The 17,347-nt window shown below is 41.9% G+C and overlaps 1 protein-coding gene across 1 annotated transcript in view; it reads left to right on the top strand.

The window, feature by feature from the left end:
• Positions 1–2,522: 2,522 nt before the first annotated feature.
• Positions 2,523–17,347, top strand: part of pcsk2 (proprotein convertase subtilisin/kexin type 2) — a 37,915-nt gene continuing 23,090 nt past the window's right edge. Inside the window, exons 1-5 of the mRNA XM_037781727.1 lie at positions 2,523–3,024; positions 4,866–4,970; positions 12,253–12,366; positions 12,829–12,937; positions 14,724–14,761. Of these exons, the coding sequence (XP_037637655.1) occupies positions 2,815–3,024; positions 4,866–4,970; positions 12,253–12,366; positions 12,829–12,937; positions 14,724–14,761 (576 nt within the window). The 5' untranslated portion in view covers positions 2,523–2,814. The remainder of the gene's footprint in view (positions 3,025–4,865; positions 4,971–12,252; positions 12,367–12,828; positions 12,938–14,723; positions 14,762–17,347) is intronic.

Genomic DNA, 17,347 nt, shown 5'->3' with positions numbered 1-17,347 from the left:
TCTCTCCTTGTGCATTTTTTATCTCACATTTCACTGAACAAGTGCAATAATTTACCGGTCTGACTGTGGATCATGAAAACTAATCTTTTCTCATCACTGAATTCACAATTTAAACTGGTTTTATTGAAGCCATCTCTTGAAATTTATGCAATGCTAAATGCTTGAAATAAGAGGACTAGTGTGACGAGCAGGACTCTTTTTTTGTAAATCTTGTTTTAGCTCCAGTTTGTTGAGATTGTTGGATATTTAAAGCATGCATCCGCTTTATAGACAATGTGGGTTTTAGGGGCTGACAGAATGAATTCCGACAGATGACAACAGCAAAATCTGAAAAACAAAACAAACAAAAAAACTTGCAGCACTCGGTCGACATGCTAATGTATAAACCCACCTCCAGCATATTATTTTAAAGTTAGAGGACCTTTTTTGGCCCTTGACCCCTGGATAACTGACCTGGTGTTGGTCAGTGGCCCTGAATACCATCATCAACATCTTGATTACTACGTGACCTGCAATAATACAAACACCACAGATTCAGAAGAGCATTAGTCAGAGAGAATGTTTTATATTTTAGAACTAATAAATTCTCTGCAGAACAAGTCGTACTACTCTTTCTGGTATAGTACTTGTACGGGATAATGGGCAGCAAGCCGGTCATTGTTGTGAAATAAACCGCGACAGGGAGATGCGGCACCCTGATACGAAGCGGTCTTGCATCTCCCTGAAGAGGTTTATTTCACAACAATGACCCACTAGCTGTACGGCCACTTACTTAAGAAATCACTAGTTTGACACAAAAACGGTCCGACATCAGAACAGTGCCCATAGCAACGGTCTGCTATAAAGAAATAACACATGGTAGAACGCTGTGATTGACAAATCAGAATCGAGTATTTAACTAAGCCGTGTAATAAATATTATTAATACTCTACCACTACTGGTACTAAACTTACTATACAGTATTTATCAATGACATGTCAACATTCTACTTAATTATAGGTATGTTAATCACATGATTCTGTACTTTCCTAAATAAATAAAACAAGTAACAAACAAGCTCAAGTGTCCACCATCTGACAAAATAATAGTACAAGAACTGTTTTTACTGATTCACAGCACTATATGATCAAATTAATATAAAATTAAATGACCAATTACTTTGTAAAAGTCCATAGAATTGTGAGTGAGTATTTAATTTGGTTCTCAGGGTTATATTAGGGTCTACATTATGTCCGTTATTGCATGTGGGTCCATTGGGATAGGAAAGTTGGACCAACTCGCCGGTGGACTTTTTGAAAAATAGCTGCCACGGCCACCAGGGTGTGTGTTTGTGATGGCCCAATATCCAGTTTTGTTCCCAATATATCCATCAACTAGGGCTGTTAAAGTTAACCTGATAATAACACGTTAACGCAAATCTGTTTTAACACGTTTAATATGCATACATTTGCATAAAGCAATCATTTCACACTCCAATGCTGAGAAGAGTAACAAATACTTGACAAATCTCCCTTTAAGGTACATTTTGAATAGATAAAAAAATGTGCGATTAATCATGGACAATCATGCGATTAATCGCAATCAAATATTTGAATTGATTGACAGCCGTAGTTATGATATGTCGAGCTACGCCGCCCCACTATACAGAGTTCTGTTAACTGGAGAACCTGCTGATTCTGAAATGGGCTCAAGGAGCATCTTCATTCAAGCAAAGGCAATGACCTGTCACATTAGGTTGACCACTGTCAAATCCTTATGGCTGAACTGAAGAGACCACCAAGCTGTGCAGCAGTAAACACATAGATGCCCCTTTACATTGAAACCATAAGGGAAATTAACAGCATCGCTCACATGAACTCCCACTTGCTCTCTATACTCTCTCACATATGCACATCACTGTTACATCAGTCCGCAGCAGCCCTGTAACCCTTTTCATGTGTCGTATATCAGCGAGGAAGCAGCAGGGGAGCTTTTAATGAGCAGCCTTTTGTAAGAGAAGTCTTTTTTGCAGGGCTCCTTCTATAACAACCTGCTGTTCACATCGAAATGACCAATTATAGTCCAATGGGACTGTTCTTACATTCCACTACACAAAGAGGGTCAGAGCCGTCATAATACAGGCAGTACGATGAATGTCATTTTTGTTAAAAAAAGAAAAGAAAAGGGAACTGCAGGCTGAATAGTAAATGTTGTAGAAATATGTGAATATGAAGGAGGTATTCCTTTCAAAAAGGTCACCATGATGCTAGATATAGCACACTATAGTCCCTATAGAGAGAGAACCTGTTTTTTTCATTCCAGCATCTGCTACTAATCAATACAATCCACATCCACTGTGAGGGTGATGGGTGATGGAGGGGGGAATTCTCCAAGGATGCTGAAAAGTGTCCCCAAGCGCATCCTGGGGAGAGGGGGGGGGGACATCGGGACACACCCTCCAGAGCCCATTGGTCCAACGTCACGCGCACAAACGACCCGAGCGAGTAAGGTAAATGAATTACAGATGAGAAGAGGAGGAGGAAGAGGAGGAGAGAGAGAAAGCTGAGGATGCAGGTTTCGGTCCACAACACACGACCTCCCCATCACTCAGCACCACAGCACCCAGCAGGCTGCAGCTCGGTGAAATCATCTCAACTTGTACATCTGGTCTCATCATCAGCCGACGACGAGGAGATGCGTCCGCAAGAGCTTTGATTCTACATCCTCCTCCTCCTCCTCCTCCTCCTCCTCCCATCTTTAGCTGAGGAGCATCCCGCACACTGATTTCAGGCAGGCAGGCAGACAGGCAGGATTGACACAAGCCAGCCAGACACGATGCGTGGATCTCCCCGACATGGGACAGCCGTGGGATTTATGGTGCTGCTGAACGCGCTGGTGGTGCTGATGCTGATGCTGCTGGCGACGACGCAGACTGCTGCTGCAGACGGAGTGTTGACGGACCATCTCCTGGTTCAGATGCATGAGGACGCGCAGGACGAGGCGCACCAACTTGCAACACAACATGGGTACCAGAGTGCCAGAAAGGTAGGAGGAAGGAGGAAGGAAAACTGGCACTATTTATAGCTTGTTTTGTTGTTGTTTTCTCCAAGAGGACAAAACTTTAATAGATGATTTATTATTGAAAAAAATATTTGGATAAACTGCTAAAATATAAACCTATTTGGCAACGTTTCTATCAATCCTCACTATCAGAAATATAGTGAAACATATAGAAAGCTATCTAGCAACACAAGCAGTCCCTATATATTTATATATAGGCTATGAGAGGTTTTATTTTTGGTTTGACTTCATTACACTTTTTGCTTAATTTGATGACGTCATTCCTAGTCAGATGCAGGCCCTGGTTAGGTTACCCATTGGCCTATGTATGTATGGCCCTGGGGACTCACAGCTGTCCACAGGCCTAATTCATTTAGATTTCCAAACACATCAGTGTAATATAAAGCAAAATATGCTTTTTGTGTGTGTGTGAAAGATGCTTTTTTTTTTTTTTTACATTACATCTCTCACAACATGAAGTTGAAGTGTGATCTCATCCTTGAGAATTTCACTCCAATTTTTGTATTTTTAGGCCTTAAATTCCATTAACGGATGAGGAGAATCTTTTTTATTTACGTTGAATTACTTTGAGTGCCTGGTTTACTTGAAATAGTGCAACATTTATAAAAAAAAAAAAAAAACTCTCACACACTACATAGTGTATTTAAATTGCATATATATATCCTGACATATATAGCCTACATGGCATTTTACTCACCTGAGACAATACAGTCTCATTAAGTAGCTTGTCAAATGCAGCACGCATCACGACATGTCAAAAGACCTAACAGCCCATTTATTACAGGCCAATGGAAATTATTCCCTGACAGTGTGTGTGCCTTGTCACATGTCAAAATAAATGTGTGGGTGAAATTGGCCGGAGCCTTACCCAGTGAGGCGTAGCGGTTGAACAGAGGGGTGTCTGCTCTGCTCTGAATGGGGGATTTTCTTCACCTCCACAATAACAAAAAAATGTGTTTCAATCTGTAACTCATCATAATGTCTGTGTGGCGGTTGTGCAGCATCACCAGTCCTGTTCCTTTTCTCCCCCCACCCTACCTACTGCCTCCCAGCCTCCTAGGTTATGTAATCTGCAGCTATATTTGTCTTAATGGGATATGCATCATTAAACAATGTCTGTGTCATTTGAATTATCTCCTATTGTTGCTTAATTAACTAGACCAGGGCACAGAAATCGAGACACACATATAAATGTGCGCACAAAGAGAGATAAAAGAGAAATCTGCTATCAGCCAATATTATAAAAAGAAAAGAAAATGTAAGAGCATTCAATGGATGTGCAGCCTTTGTTATTTGCATCCTATACATGAGCTTTCGTCTGTTTTCTTGGCTACAATGGTAGAATTAAAGAGCAGTGGAAGACACAAATAATCCTCTTCCTTCCCTGAGAATTTCATTTTCACATTGGATCTGACAGGCGAGTCTGAAAGCGTTTATTTTGAGGATTGACCCGTACCCTGGCTGTTACTAGCATAAGGGGGTCTTTAATCTGTGCACAGCGCCGGAGGGAAAGCTCCGGATGATGCATCTCATTTCCCATGCCCTTGTGATTTATTATGGTTGATTCCAGCACTGTTCTCCAGCGCCTTAAAATAGAAAAGCCTCGCTGAAAGCCAGAGGGAATCAGGGCTCTTGTTCACACCTGGACGATGACCTGCTCTCCTTCTCCTCCATTTGTAATCTATTGTGTGTTTTGTATTGGCAGTTCACACACTGGATTGTTCTGATTGCTGCCTCTGTGTTTGTTCTCATCTGTGTTTCTTCTGCTCCTGATGAATCTTCCTCTCTTGTTTATTTTTACCCAGCTTCCCTTTGGAGAGGGGCTCTTTCACTTCTATCCTCAGGACACTTCCAAGAGGCGGAGCAAACGCAGTGCCCGCAGCAAACAGCGGCTCCAAAAAGACCGCAGGGTGAGCGCACACACACTCAAAGATGGCACACTGCGAAAAGGCAGTGACAGTGGTTATTTTGAGACTAGCGTTCATGTAGAATACAGTGCAAAATCAGGACTTTAACAAGAAAGTTGCATGAACCTAGCTTGCTGAAGTCAAGTATTTATTACAGCTTATGATATGCTGAAAACACCAACGGTACACAGAGCAAACAGAGCTCACCGGGGACACACCACATGACATCACAAACCACTAGATAAATACAGAACTTACTGTAATGAGAAGCCAACATTATGAAGATATTATTCAATATAGCCAGAAAGATGAAATAAGCAACACATTCTCATCCCGACTCACTTACCGCTGTTTTGTCACGCCCCTTGGTGTCACTTTAGGTTTAGGGAACAAAACCATTTAGTTAGGTTTAGGAAAAAACTGGGCTTAAAACTACTACATTTTGTAGTGAAAATTATACTAAACATTGTGAAAACAGGACACGGACAAACAGCTGATCGTTTGCATTTAGCAGACGTTTTTGTCCAAAGCGACGTACATCTGCGAGTTCGTACAATACAAGCAAGGATCTACAGTAGATAGGAGGGAACATCGTAAGTTAGTACCAACAACAGCTTCAAATCCGATCGGACACAGATAGTGCACATAGGCAATGCACAGGGTGTATATATATATATATTTTTTATCATCATCATCATTAACAACATCAACAACGTTATCAATACCATCGTCATCAACATCATCAATAGCATCAATGTCATTAGGTGTGGAGGTGTGCATGAAAGAGCTGGGTCTTTAGCTCTTTCTTAAAGGTGGAAAGGGACTCTGCAGATCGCATGGAGTCTGGGAACTCATTCCACCACTCCAGAGGAGAAGAGTCTAGCTAGCGACTTAGGGCCCTGTTGTGATGGGAGTACTGATTGTAACGTGAAAGTGAAACTTAATGCACAAGACACGAACAGCGGCCTTCTGGATGGAAGTCTTGTGTTTGTTGTGCCCATCCACCTCCGCTTCCGCCCTTGGTGTGTCTTTTCACTCTTTAAACTATGTCACCACACTCTCGGCACACTTTCTATGAGCCTTTACTGTTGCCACGGATGGGTTTACATTATAGTTAATGGAACGCCCGGTACGTTTCATCCTAAAGGGTGCCTTGTGTGGTGATACGGAACGCCGACGGCTGTGACAAAGCCTTGTATTTAACGCCCTGGGAATGATCTCTGTAATGAATAGATTATTGATTTATCATGCTGATGTTGATGCACATTAATGACACTCTTGCTATAGGCTAGAGTGTGAATTGTGTGAGTACTTTCTGTATTTTGAGAACGTTACGGTGTACAGATGGTGCAGCCCAGTCGCACGAAAAGGCTTATGAATGACACGATAATGACACTCAGCTGGCTCCGGTCCTACCTCACCAATAGATCACATTTCATCTCCCTTCAAAACAACCCCTCTGCCCCATCTACAGTCACACAAGGTGCACCCCAAGGCTCTGTACTCGGTCCAGTCCTTTTCATCATCTATATATTCCCCCTCGGTCAGATCCTCCGCCATTTCAACCTGGACTTCCACTGTTACGCTGATGACACGCAGATATATTTCAGCACCAACTCCTCCCACAACCCACCCCTCTCCCACATCAACTCCTGCCTCTCTGCAATAAAAACCTGGATGCAACAGAATTTTCTCAAACTCAACAGCGACAAAACTGAACTCTTACTCATCGGCTCCAAATCTACCCACAGCAAACTCAACAACCCCACACTCACCATTGATGGCATCACTGTTTCCCACATCTCCCAAGCACGCAACCTTGGCGTGATATTTGATCCCACCCTCTCACTTGAGCCTCACATCCGCCAAGTTGTCAAAATCTCCTACTACCACCTGCGCAATATTACTAAGATCAGATCCTCTCTCGCACGCCCTGCTGCCGAGAAGCTCATCCACGCCTTCATCTCCTCCCGCCTCGACTACTGCAACTCTCTCCCGTACGGTATAAGCATTACCTCCATCTTTAGACTCCAACTGGTCCAGAACGCAACTGCCCGACTCCTAACTCACATCAAATCATGGTACCCCATCATCCCAGTCCTAAAAGACCTCCACTGGCTCCCTGTTTCTCACCGGATCAACTACAAAATCCTGACCCTCAACCAACAAAGCCTTGCACCAACTTGCTCCCCCCTACCTCTCTGACCCCCTCTCCCCCTACCAACCCTCACGGTCCCTCAGATCCACCTCAGCTGGTCTCCTCTCCACTCCCAAGTCCAACCTTCTCAGCTTTAGGGACAGTGCATTGTCCATGGCAGCTCCCAGGCTTTGGAACTCCCTCCAACAAGACATCAGAGACTCTGAATCCCCACTATTTCAGTCCCGCCTCAAGACCCATCTCTTTTCCTCTGCCTACTCCTAGCCCCCACTCTTAACCATTTGTGTGTGTGTGTGTGTACGAGTGTGCGCCTGTATGTGTCGTTTGTCTCACACCGCTTCCCGTTTATATTGTTAAGTGTCTTTGAGTTCCAAAAAAGCGCTATATTTATATATATTTATTATTATTATCATTATTAATAATGTGCAAGGCGTCTGTACTGACTGCAGTGGAAATGCATTCAACCAGAAGACCGGTGTTTTGTTTTGTAAGTTAAGTTATGTTTTTGACATGTTTTCCAAAGTATTTTACTTTGTTTACTTACTTATTTTATGACCAATCAAAAAGTAAGTAGTCTGTTACCCCCGGCTGGTACTGTTCCTTCATACACGTGTAATATTCACGTCTCTGCGAGGCAAAACGTGACACCAACATGCTATCATCAGGTGGACGGGCGGCTCTATTACACGCTTTGGCGTGACATCGGGTTGGATGATGAGAATGTCAGGAGCACTGGTCCCAAGTCAGTGTCTTACTGTATGATTGGAGCGTTCATTATAACAACTGTCAAGTCGAACACTGACTGATGGCATGCCAGTAGTCATTAACAGGAAATCATTCGTCCCATCCTCACAATGATGATAAGAGGAAGGTTTCCATCCGCCAACTGAACAATTCATTTGCAGCTTCATTCTGAAAAATAAAAATCTCTAACCCTAACCTGAATATTCACAAGTGCATTTTAATGAGTTATGGTTGATGTGTGGAAAACAAGGACAGAAGAACAAAAATGCGTCATTAAAGATAAATAGATACTAGACATAGCCAGTTTTCCCTCGCCAAAATTGAGCGTAAGTTTGGAGCGTTATTCAGCGTTCTTTGCGACAAGCTAGTATGACATGGTTGGTACCAATGGATTTGTCAGCGTTAAAACTGAGCTACGACCTAAGTTGCGTTAATGCGTTAAAGAAATTAGTGGCGTTAAAATGAATTTGCGTTAACGCATTATCGCGTTAACTTTGATAGCCCTAATGCTAATATGCTATTCCAATAGGAAGTTAATTTATATTTCAAGTCCAATGGATTACGTTACGTTATAAGCTGTAATAATGTATTTAATTTTGGATGTGGATGTGGATCACAATTTCCAGAGCTTAAGGTGCTTTTTCCTTTCTGACCAACAGTCCAAAACCCAAAGATATTTAATTAACACTAATAAGACAAGGGAAAGAATCAAATTCTCACATTTGAGAAGCTGGAATTACTTTATTTGTATGTACATTTTCTGTCGATGGACTCATTGATAAATTGATAAATCGTTGGCTGTACTTCACATAATATAAAACACAAAGATCTACCGTGTCTTCCAGCTCTCGTCTAAATAACACCGTTTGGCTGCGTGCTGAGCTCTGTGTGTTTAGCTCCGTTCACCGTCGGAGGCGGTGAAAGTGGAGGTCCTGCTGCACACCATCGACTAACCTCTCTAATTGTGGTTGTGAGAGGTGCTAATGAAAATAAATGCGAGCCGCTCCACCGAGCTAATACAGCTAATGGAAGCGAGACAGCGTGGACACGGGCAGGTATATGTGCACGTTCCAGATGCTGTGTTTTAATCAGATAGCTTGACATGCTCATATGCAACACTGCGGTCATTGATCTCTGTGCATCTCTGGATTGGACGAGGTCAGCCAGTGTGATTTAATGTTGCCTGTTTATCATTCTGGAGGGTCTTCCTCACGTGTTTCAAGGCGGACATATCTCAGTTTTACACCTGTCATAAAGAGAGGAGCTATAGGTTGTTGCATTTGAACATTTATGCATGTATGAAAAAATTATTTTAAAAGATTAAAAAAAGAGAGTGACCTTTTTGTAGTAATCTGTTAATTTTCTCATTACACACAAATGTAATATACTTCAAAACATGTCTAATTGAGCAGCAGCCCTGAATGTAGCGTCGAGTGTATTGGATGGATTTGTCCCAGGAGCCCTGTTCTCTGTTGGACTCTATTAGTGGAGCATGTTGACCCACTTCTGACTCAGCCACTAGCTTTTCCTTCTTTTCCTCTGCATCTTTCTCTGCGTCCTCTCTTGTCCTTTTACATCTCATGTCCCACATTGATTTCAAATAAGACGTCTATTCATGCACACATCCGTGCCTTCAACCCAATCCATCCGTGGTTCCTTCCTCCCATGTTTTTTACATGAGACGAACACATTCAAAATCTATTTAAGGCATACCGTGAAATAAATAAAGGTGGAGAAATAGAATAAATCTCTGTGAATGAGCAGCATCCCCTGACCCTGAAAGACACATGCCTGGGAAAGCCCGGAGGACGAGGAGGAAGGAGAGAGGCGGCGGCACGGCTCTTTGATTTGAAGTGAACTGGAGCATTGTGAGCAGGCAGTGGGCAAAGGCGGAGAGTGACGGTGGTGCATGGGTACTGTTTGATGTTGTGAGTGGGCAGCATGACATGCCGTCTCAAGGGAAATACCGGCTCTCCTGCCAAGTGACGGAATAAATTGGTGATGGATGGAGAGAAGGGGGGTGTTGAAATGCAGGGATAATGTAGAAAGAGCTGGTAGTTCCCCCTTCGAATGTGAATAAAAATGATGTGACGACAAATGTAACATGAGGCCAATTCAAAAAGAGAAATCCTTTCCAAGTATGCAAATGATTATTTTTTCAGAACTGACTTGTCATTTAAAGGACTTGTGTTGATTTACAGTGTGTGTGCCTCCTGATTGCTCAGAGTGTGCCATAAAAGAAAGATCTGGATGAATAGGCTTTGGCCGTTTTAAAAGGCCATCTTAAGTGCTGCTGTGCTCTCTTATCTGTGGTGGTAAACACACCGGACAATGCCTGTTTCTCTCAGTCACACTAGAGTGGATTTGCTAAGGGCAAGCACAAGAGGAACATTTAGCCACAGGGACCTGCTTTGACACTGTGGAAAAAACATTTTCAGGTATGAAAATTAAGGCTGTCAAAGTTAACGCGATAATAACGCGTTAACGTAAATTTGTTTTAACGCCACTAATTTCTTTAACGCATTAAGACAACTTGTGATTTTTTTGGTTGTAGCGGACTCAGTTTTAAAGAGAGAAATACTGGTATCATATCAAACTAGAAAACCTAAGGAATCCATTGTCCATCCATCCAAAAATATGTAATTGAGATTATTTTGACTGATATTGCAATTGCGATATGATTTGTGATATTAGAGGGAATGATAATGTTTACATCATTATTCTCATTTTCGTTGAATAACATATAGTATAAAAATGATTATGGTGTGATTTTTGTACGATCTGTACGAAACAAAGCTGTTTTCTTAAGTCTGTAGAATATGATGTGTAGGCCAGGACATCTCTGCAGCATCACAATATTTAATTTTGAAAATTGCAGTAGGCCATATTGCGATTTTGGTAAAATTTGCATTAATTGTGCAGCCCTACTTTACAGACATTGCCACTTTATGATAATCACATGCAGTTTTGGGCAAGTCATAATCAAGTCAGCACACTGACACACTGACAGCTGTTGTTGCCTGTTGGGCTTGAGTTTGTCATGTTATGATTTGAGCATATTTTTTATGCTAAATGCAGTACCTGTGAGGGTTTCTGGACAATATTTGTCATTGTTTTGTGTTGGTAATTGATTTCCAAAAATAAATATATACATACATTTGCATAAAGCAAGCATATTTTCCCACTCCAACGTTGATACGAGTATTAAATACTTGACAAATTTCCCTTTAAGGTACATTTTGAACAGATAAAAAATGTGATTAATTTGGGATTAATCACAATTAACTATGGAAAATCATGCGACTAATCAGGATTTAACATTTTAATCGACTGACAGCCCTATTAAAATATAATAAACAAATATTTGTCAATGAAATGTCTGTTTATTTTTTGTGTTTTATTTTATGTTATGACAGTTGCCAGTCTTTCCAGAACACCTGCACATAAAGAGACAGAAAAGGACCTTAACTTTCAGTTGAAATCGTTGTCCTTGAGACCTTAGTGACAAGCAGATTGTTGGTAAATTGAGAGCTTCACTTCAGGCACGGGTTAGGTATTTCAAGACTGTAGTAGATTAAATAACTCATGCTTCCTTTTTCCTCTCCTTAACCTCTTTTTCCAAATGTGTGAAGGTGATGAAACCGCACAGGAAATGGGATGCGATCCCAAATTAGAACGGCTGAATCGATTGGCTACCGTTGATTGCCGTCATCCTCACAATCCCTCACGGAGATGAAGGCGGTGAAATATTGGGAGTGTATTGTTGACTTGATTTCCATAGCAGGAATGAAAATAGAACACGGTCAAAGACACACAATCATTTTTTGACGACAGCCGCCAGCTAATCAAACACCTAAATCTCAAGACATTTATCCCCATCATCTATGTCCTCTGTTGTCTTCTTGATAAATGGTATTGTGGCAGCTTTCAGCGAGCATTTGTAATCCAAAAACCCAGCTGTTCACCCGCCTGCGAGCGTCTTTGATGATTCAAAGAAACACAGGCGTATTTGTGAGTGTAATTGCTGCGGCTTTTTGTTGAAAATGTACCGAGAGGAGAGAAAAAAGCATCTCTTGTGTGGCAGCAGGTGAGTTTGGAAGCCTTGGCTCCAGCTGCAGTCCGTCTGATTAGGAGGAAAAGAATAGCCCTTTTGATTTACATGACGTTCTACCTTCATGGTATAGTAGAGCGCAGCTGGGTCTGCTGATTTCCATGCACACGGAGCGCCTACATCTCACCCGTCATCACAAATCCTATTTCTAGTCTTGCTTGTGTGCACCTCGATTTCATTTTGCTCATGCGTGATCCTTTTAGAAGAGTGAGATCATTTGTTTCCTTTTAAGCTGACCCTGACCTGGCATTTCTTTCGCTTTCCTCCCCCAGGTGAAGAACGTCTCTGAGCAAGAAGGTTTCAGTCGTCAGAAGCGAGGCTACAGAGACATCAATGATATTGAAGTCAACATGAGTGACCCTCTATTCACCAAACAGTGGTATCTGGTGAGTAATCAGCCGAGCAGCTGCCTGCATGCCGCCTGACCTTCAGCACCAGCCCACATTTCTCCACTTTAATTACTCAGAGGCCAGGCATATTCCCCGCTACTTTCTGAATCAACGTTGTTATTCATTCGGTAATTAGCCTTGCCAATACCATCCACGCACATCTCATCGCTGCATCCGTGCCGCCCTGGTTTCCTCCCCTCTTGTTTACCCTAACTGGCAAGCGTGACTTTTACGCCGCGGCAAGCTTGCTGTCAGTCATCTGGCGTGTCGTATCACTGACATTTACTTCCCCTTCTTCTCACCTTCACTCTCCCACCCCCCCAAGCAGTCCTTATTCATAACCACACACACACACACACACACACACACACACATCCTCCATGTTGACTAATTTTCTAATGGCGGGCTCACCTGGGTGCCATGACTCATGGATGTTTTCCATATTGTCTGAGTGATTAGATAAACACAGGCCAGGCAGACGGGACCCCTGGGCTGGATCTTAATGTGGCTGAAGCTTGGCAACTGGGCTACACGGGCAAAGGAGTTACCATCGCAATCATGGACGACGGTGAGTGTAAAGTGCTGCTGTTTCTTAGCCTTGAGCGCTGTCTGAAAACACACAATTATACCTGCATATATTAAACCGAGTTGATTTAATTAATTACTTTGTTCACATCCGTTTAATTTACAATGCAATGAACAGTAAGAAAAGGTCGCTCTCCAGAATACATATATATATATATATATATATATATATGTACATGGTGATAATTTGTTATGAGGAATATTTATTTGTCATTCTCTAAAGGTGATTCACTATATCAAACTGTGATGTAATATAAGACACAGGACCAAAGCTCACTGTGCTATGAAAACCATGTATCTACAAACTAGCAAAACTAGTTAGTGGATATAGTGGATACTGAAGAATCATTGAATTCTTCTCAGAAATTAACATCACCCAATATGGAGTTAATGGTGCAGTGTGTAGGATTTGACAGCATCTAGTGGTGTGGTTGCAGTTTGCAACCAACTGAATAGAGTGCTGCAGGGACATATTTTTGTTGGCCAACCAGGAAATTAGCATCGCCCTGGTTTCCTTGACAAATAGCCAATGTGATTTTTCCATTGGGTTTAGGATTGTTGCAGAAAATAAGCTCTGTGGCAAACAAACGTTTATGATACTAACATGTTTTATTCAGCAAGATAATCTTCACAAAGTGTGAATGCAATCGCCAGAAGTAAAATGCTAAATTTAGGCTGCAAACGAACTACACCACAGTGGCATGAGTGCGAGTACGCACAACCGGGCTGTAAAGATGTGATGACGTTTAGTAGTTTCATTTAGCTACTTGTTAGCAACCGCCTTTTTTAAGACACATAAGTTCAAAATTCGTTTTTTTTTATATTGTAGAACAAAACGTTAAAATCTCTTTAGCTTTTGTTAACCACAGACCTTATTTCAGGCATCTAACTAAAAACCCATTGACTTTGAGTCGAGGAAAGCTAAAGTGCTAAAATGGAGAACTATGGTGGCGTTCAGGTAACGCAAAAACGCAAAAGTGTCTCTTGAGAGCCAGTGTTTGGTTTGTCCGTTCTGAGCTACTGTAGAAACAAGGTGGAGCAACATGGTGGACTCCGCTCCCTAGATATCATCTATCAGCTAACGAAACACAGCGATTCTCAGTTTCAGGTGATTAAACACTAATGAAAACAGTTATGAATATTATATTCCATTTCTGCTACTCGATCCCCCAAGATGTTACACACTGTTCCTTTAATAAGTAAAAAAAAAGCTTACTGCATGTTTTGTCAACTTTTATTCTGAAGGATTTGTGTTACTCTATCACTGGTAAAATGTTGCAATCAGATGTGATACACTTGTGAATGCGAGGCCTTTGACTACTTCCTGTCTTAGCATAGTGTAGGAATAAGGTGTCTAAATAGGACAGAATGCACAAATACAATATTATAATGTAGAACTAAGTATAATAACATAAATAAGTAAAATAATCCTAAAAATAAACAGGCACAAAATAGCAAGTTTGCCTTGATTTTTTTTCTTAATGCCATTGATACACCTGTGATATACGATAGCTTAATCGCACAGGGCCCAAGGGGGCACGATCACATTTCCAGTTTAAAACCCAAAGATTTACATGTTTTGAAGTAACTGGAGAAAAGTAGTAAATCATCACATTGTTGGTGATTTATTTTCTGTCGATTTTGTTGTTATTTGTTAAGAACAAAACTAAATAAATATGAAACTGTGGTAACAGCAATAAAACACTTCTGTAAAGCTCTCCCTTTCAGGCTTAATTATATCACTGATTAATGTCCAAATCACATTTCAGGCATTGACTATCTACATCCAGACCTGGCATCAAATTATGTGAGTACTCCACTGTTATTGAATTTCATCCTTTCCTTCATTTCTTTGAAGTGCTGTTAATGAGTGAAGCAGCGGTTCAGGTGGTGGATTTCACGGGCTTTGTGCGCCGAGCCATTGGCAGTGACAGGTGCTTTCCAAGTTGCCTTCATGGCTGCCGAGTCTCCTTGTATTCCTGGAGGACGCGGAGACAGGCAGACGGCCAACCAAGCTGTTTAATGTTAATGCACACTGCACTGTGGCAGGCACAATGGCAGGCCGATCTGTCACAAGCAGAGATAATGCCAGGGTAGTTGGCGCTGCATAATGTGACGCTCTATCTCCAGAATACTGATAAAACCTTAAAGGACAAGAGGGATTGCTAAATGGAACACGGAAATGCAGAAGGCTTAGTTTGATTTGGCTATAAAATTTGCAGTTTCGTCGGTGAGACGGCATTGTGCTGTCGTCTTGAATCCAGGATGTTCGAATGCAAACCTTCCACACAAACTGAGGTGTTGTGAAAGAGTGAGTCATGGTGCTTTGTTGGTCTCAAAACACCCACTTTTGACAATTATGGATATGCTTTTTTAACAAGAATTATATTGAAAAATGCCAGTCGTTTTTGTACTTTTCTCACCGATTTGCAGAGGTACTGTATTAAAAGGAAAATTAGAAGACGATTTTCAACCTTATCTCTATCTAACTGAGTTAGGGATATAGTGTGAAATAGCCTGGAATCCCAAAATATGAGTGCAGAGGATGTTATGGATGAGGATTTTCACAGTGTACATTTCACAGTGTTTTGGCTGACTCGGATATTCAGCCAGAGAGAGGCCGCTCGAGGCTGCTGCGGGGGGGATATGGCCGGCGGAGACCCTCCAGAACCTGAGCTGCCGAGAGCAAACACCAACTGGTGGAGCCTTTGCTCAGATTTTCCTCCGATGCCAACAGAAACTGAATCATTCTGCTGTAATGAGCGGACAGTTTTTGTTAGATGCTGTCGCCGACGAAAACCCAGAGAGAGCGAGCCGTGTGCGCGTTACTATGCGTGAAAGTTGTGCTCCTCACTCGGACAGAGGTGTGCTGGAAACCTTCTTCGTGATCCTGATAATAAACTGGAAAACACAACCAAGACCAGAAGGGCAATTTTGGGGCGTCATTTTTTGTCATTTGTCATGGGCCACCGCATGGCAGAGCGATACAGCGGGGGAAAATAGCGTGTAGAGCCGGCTTATCGGCATTTCACGTCCTAAGGCCTTTTACACACTGGGGGCGTTTTTTTCATGCGATTCATTCGCACGGCAATATATTTTTTCAAACTGTTGTTTTTGTCAAGAATACTTTCACACAGAACGCAAATTATTGCGATAAAAAAGCAGCACTTTTTTTCGGAACAAGTTTGATTTTTCTGAGCTTTTGCACAGCGAATAAAGACATCAACCAACCATGTTGTACGGAACAGGTTGAGTTGCGCCTATATTTATGAAATAACAACACAGAGGCTCTGTAGTCCGAACCAGGACAGCAAACTTTATTACTCCTTTCAAACTTGACAAAGGCAGCGCAGACCAGATGCACTCCTTCTGTTCTTACATTTCACAATAAAAGCCCTAGACATATAGTATTTGCAGGCAAGTATTTCACATTTTCGTGTTGTTTATTCATCATGCCCCTGGTGGGAAAAGGCCTTTACTCTGTGAATTTAGGATTTATTTTGACCAAACCAGAAGTGCTGATTGTAGGAACAGTGTAAAGACTAATGGCCTGATGGTTTTGGCGAGTTTTATTGTGTTTCTGTCCAGTTTGAACGAACTGTGTTATATGATGAGTTAACAAGGCAGTTTAGAGAGAAAGTTGAATTCAGAAGGTGTATGGTTATATTTTTATGTTTAGGTGTAAGAACATTTCCTTCATTGACATTCCCTGCTCGCATGCAATGCATCCTGGTACACGTAGGCACAGTCAGCCCGACTCCAAAGCAGGAAATATCAGCTTTCTCTGTCAATACAGCACGCACTAAGGAATTGATTTCTTCAGTGAACTACATTTACCATCAGCACTGACTGGACATCCACATAAAAGGCGGTGGATTTTCTCTTCAAAGAAACACCGGCACGGTGTGCTCTCTGTTTTGCTTCTCCGCCTCAGCTCATGTGTGTGATCCTTGTTGTTTTTTTCTGTGTGCATGTGTTTGTACTCTTACCACTATGTTTGCCTGCCTTTGCATGATTCTTGCCTGTGAACAGAGACGAGCGTTGGCCCAAAAATAACACTCAGCCTCAGCTGGGGCGATGCAGGAGCATGCTCTGCTGGATTGATGGATCACGCTGTGCATGGATCTATAGTGTGTTTGTGTGAGCATGTGCAAGAGAGAGAGAGAGAGAGAGATGCTGTGTATGTAATCCTGTTTTTGTTACCGTCGTCATAGCGTTTCACAGACCTTCAAAGCCCTCCTACTATCACCTGACTAACAACCTGACAAACAGAATAAAATGTAATTTTGGGTTCATCTCGTCTTTCAGTTAGATTTAAATTGATTGTGTGGTTGTGGATCTTTGTGTGTATATCAGCTCTGGACAACAAAATTGTAGTTCATGTTTTTCAATC

Source organism: Sebastes umbrosus, chromosome 10 (assembly GCF_015220745.1).
Source record: "Sebastes umbrosus isolate fSebUmb1 chromosome 10, fSebUmb1.pri, whole genome shotgun sequence".
Taxonomy (NCBI): domain Eukaryota; kingdom Metazoa; phylum Chordata; class Actinopteri; order Perciformes; family Sebastidae; genus Sebastes; species Sebastes umbrosus.
This window is presented reverse-complemented; position numbering and strand designations above follow the sequence as displayed.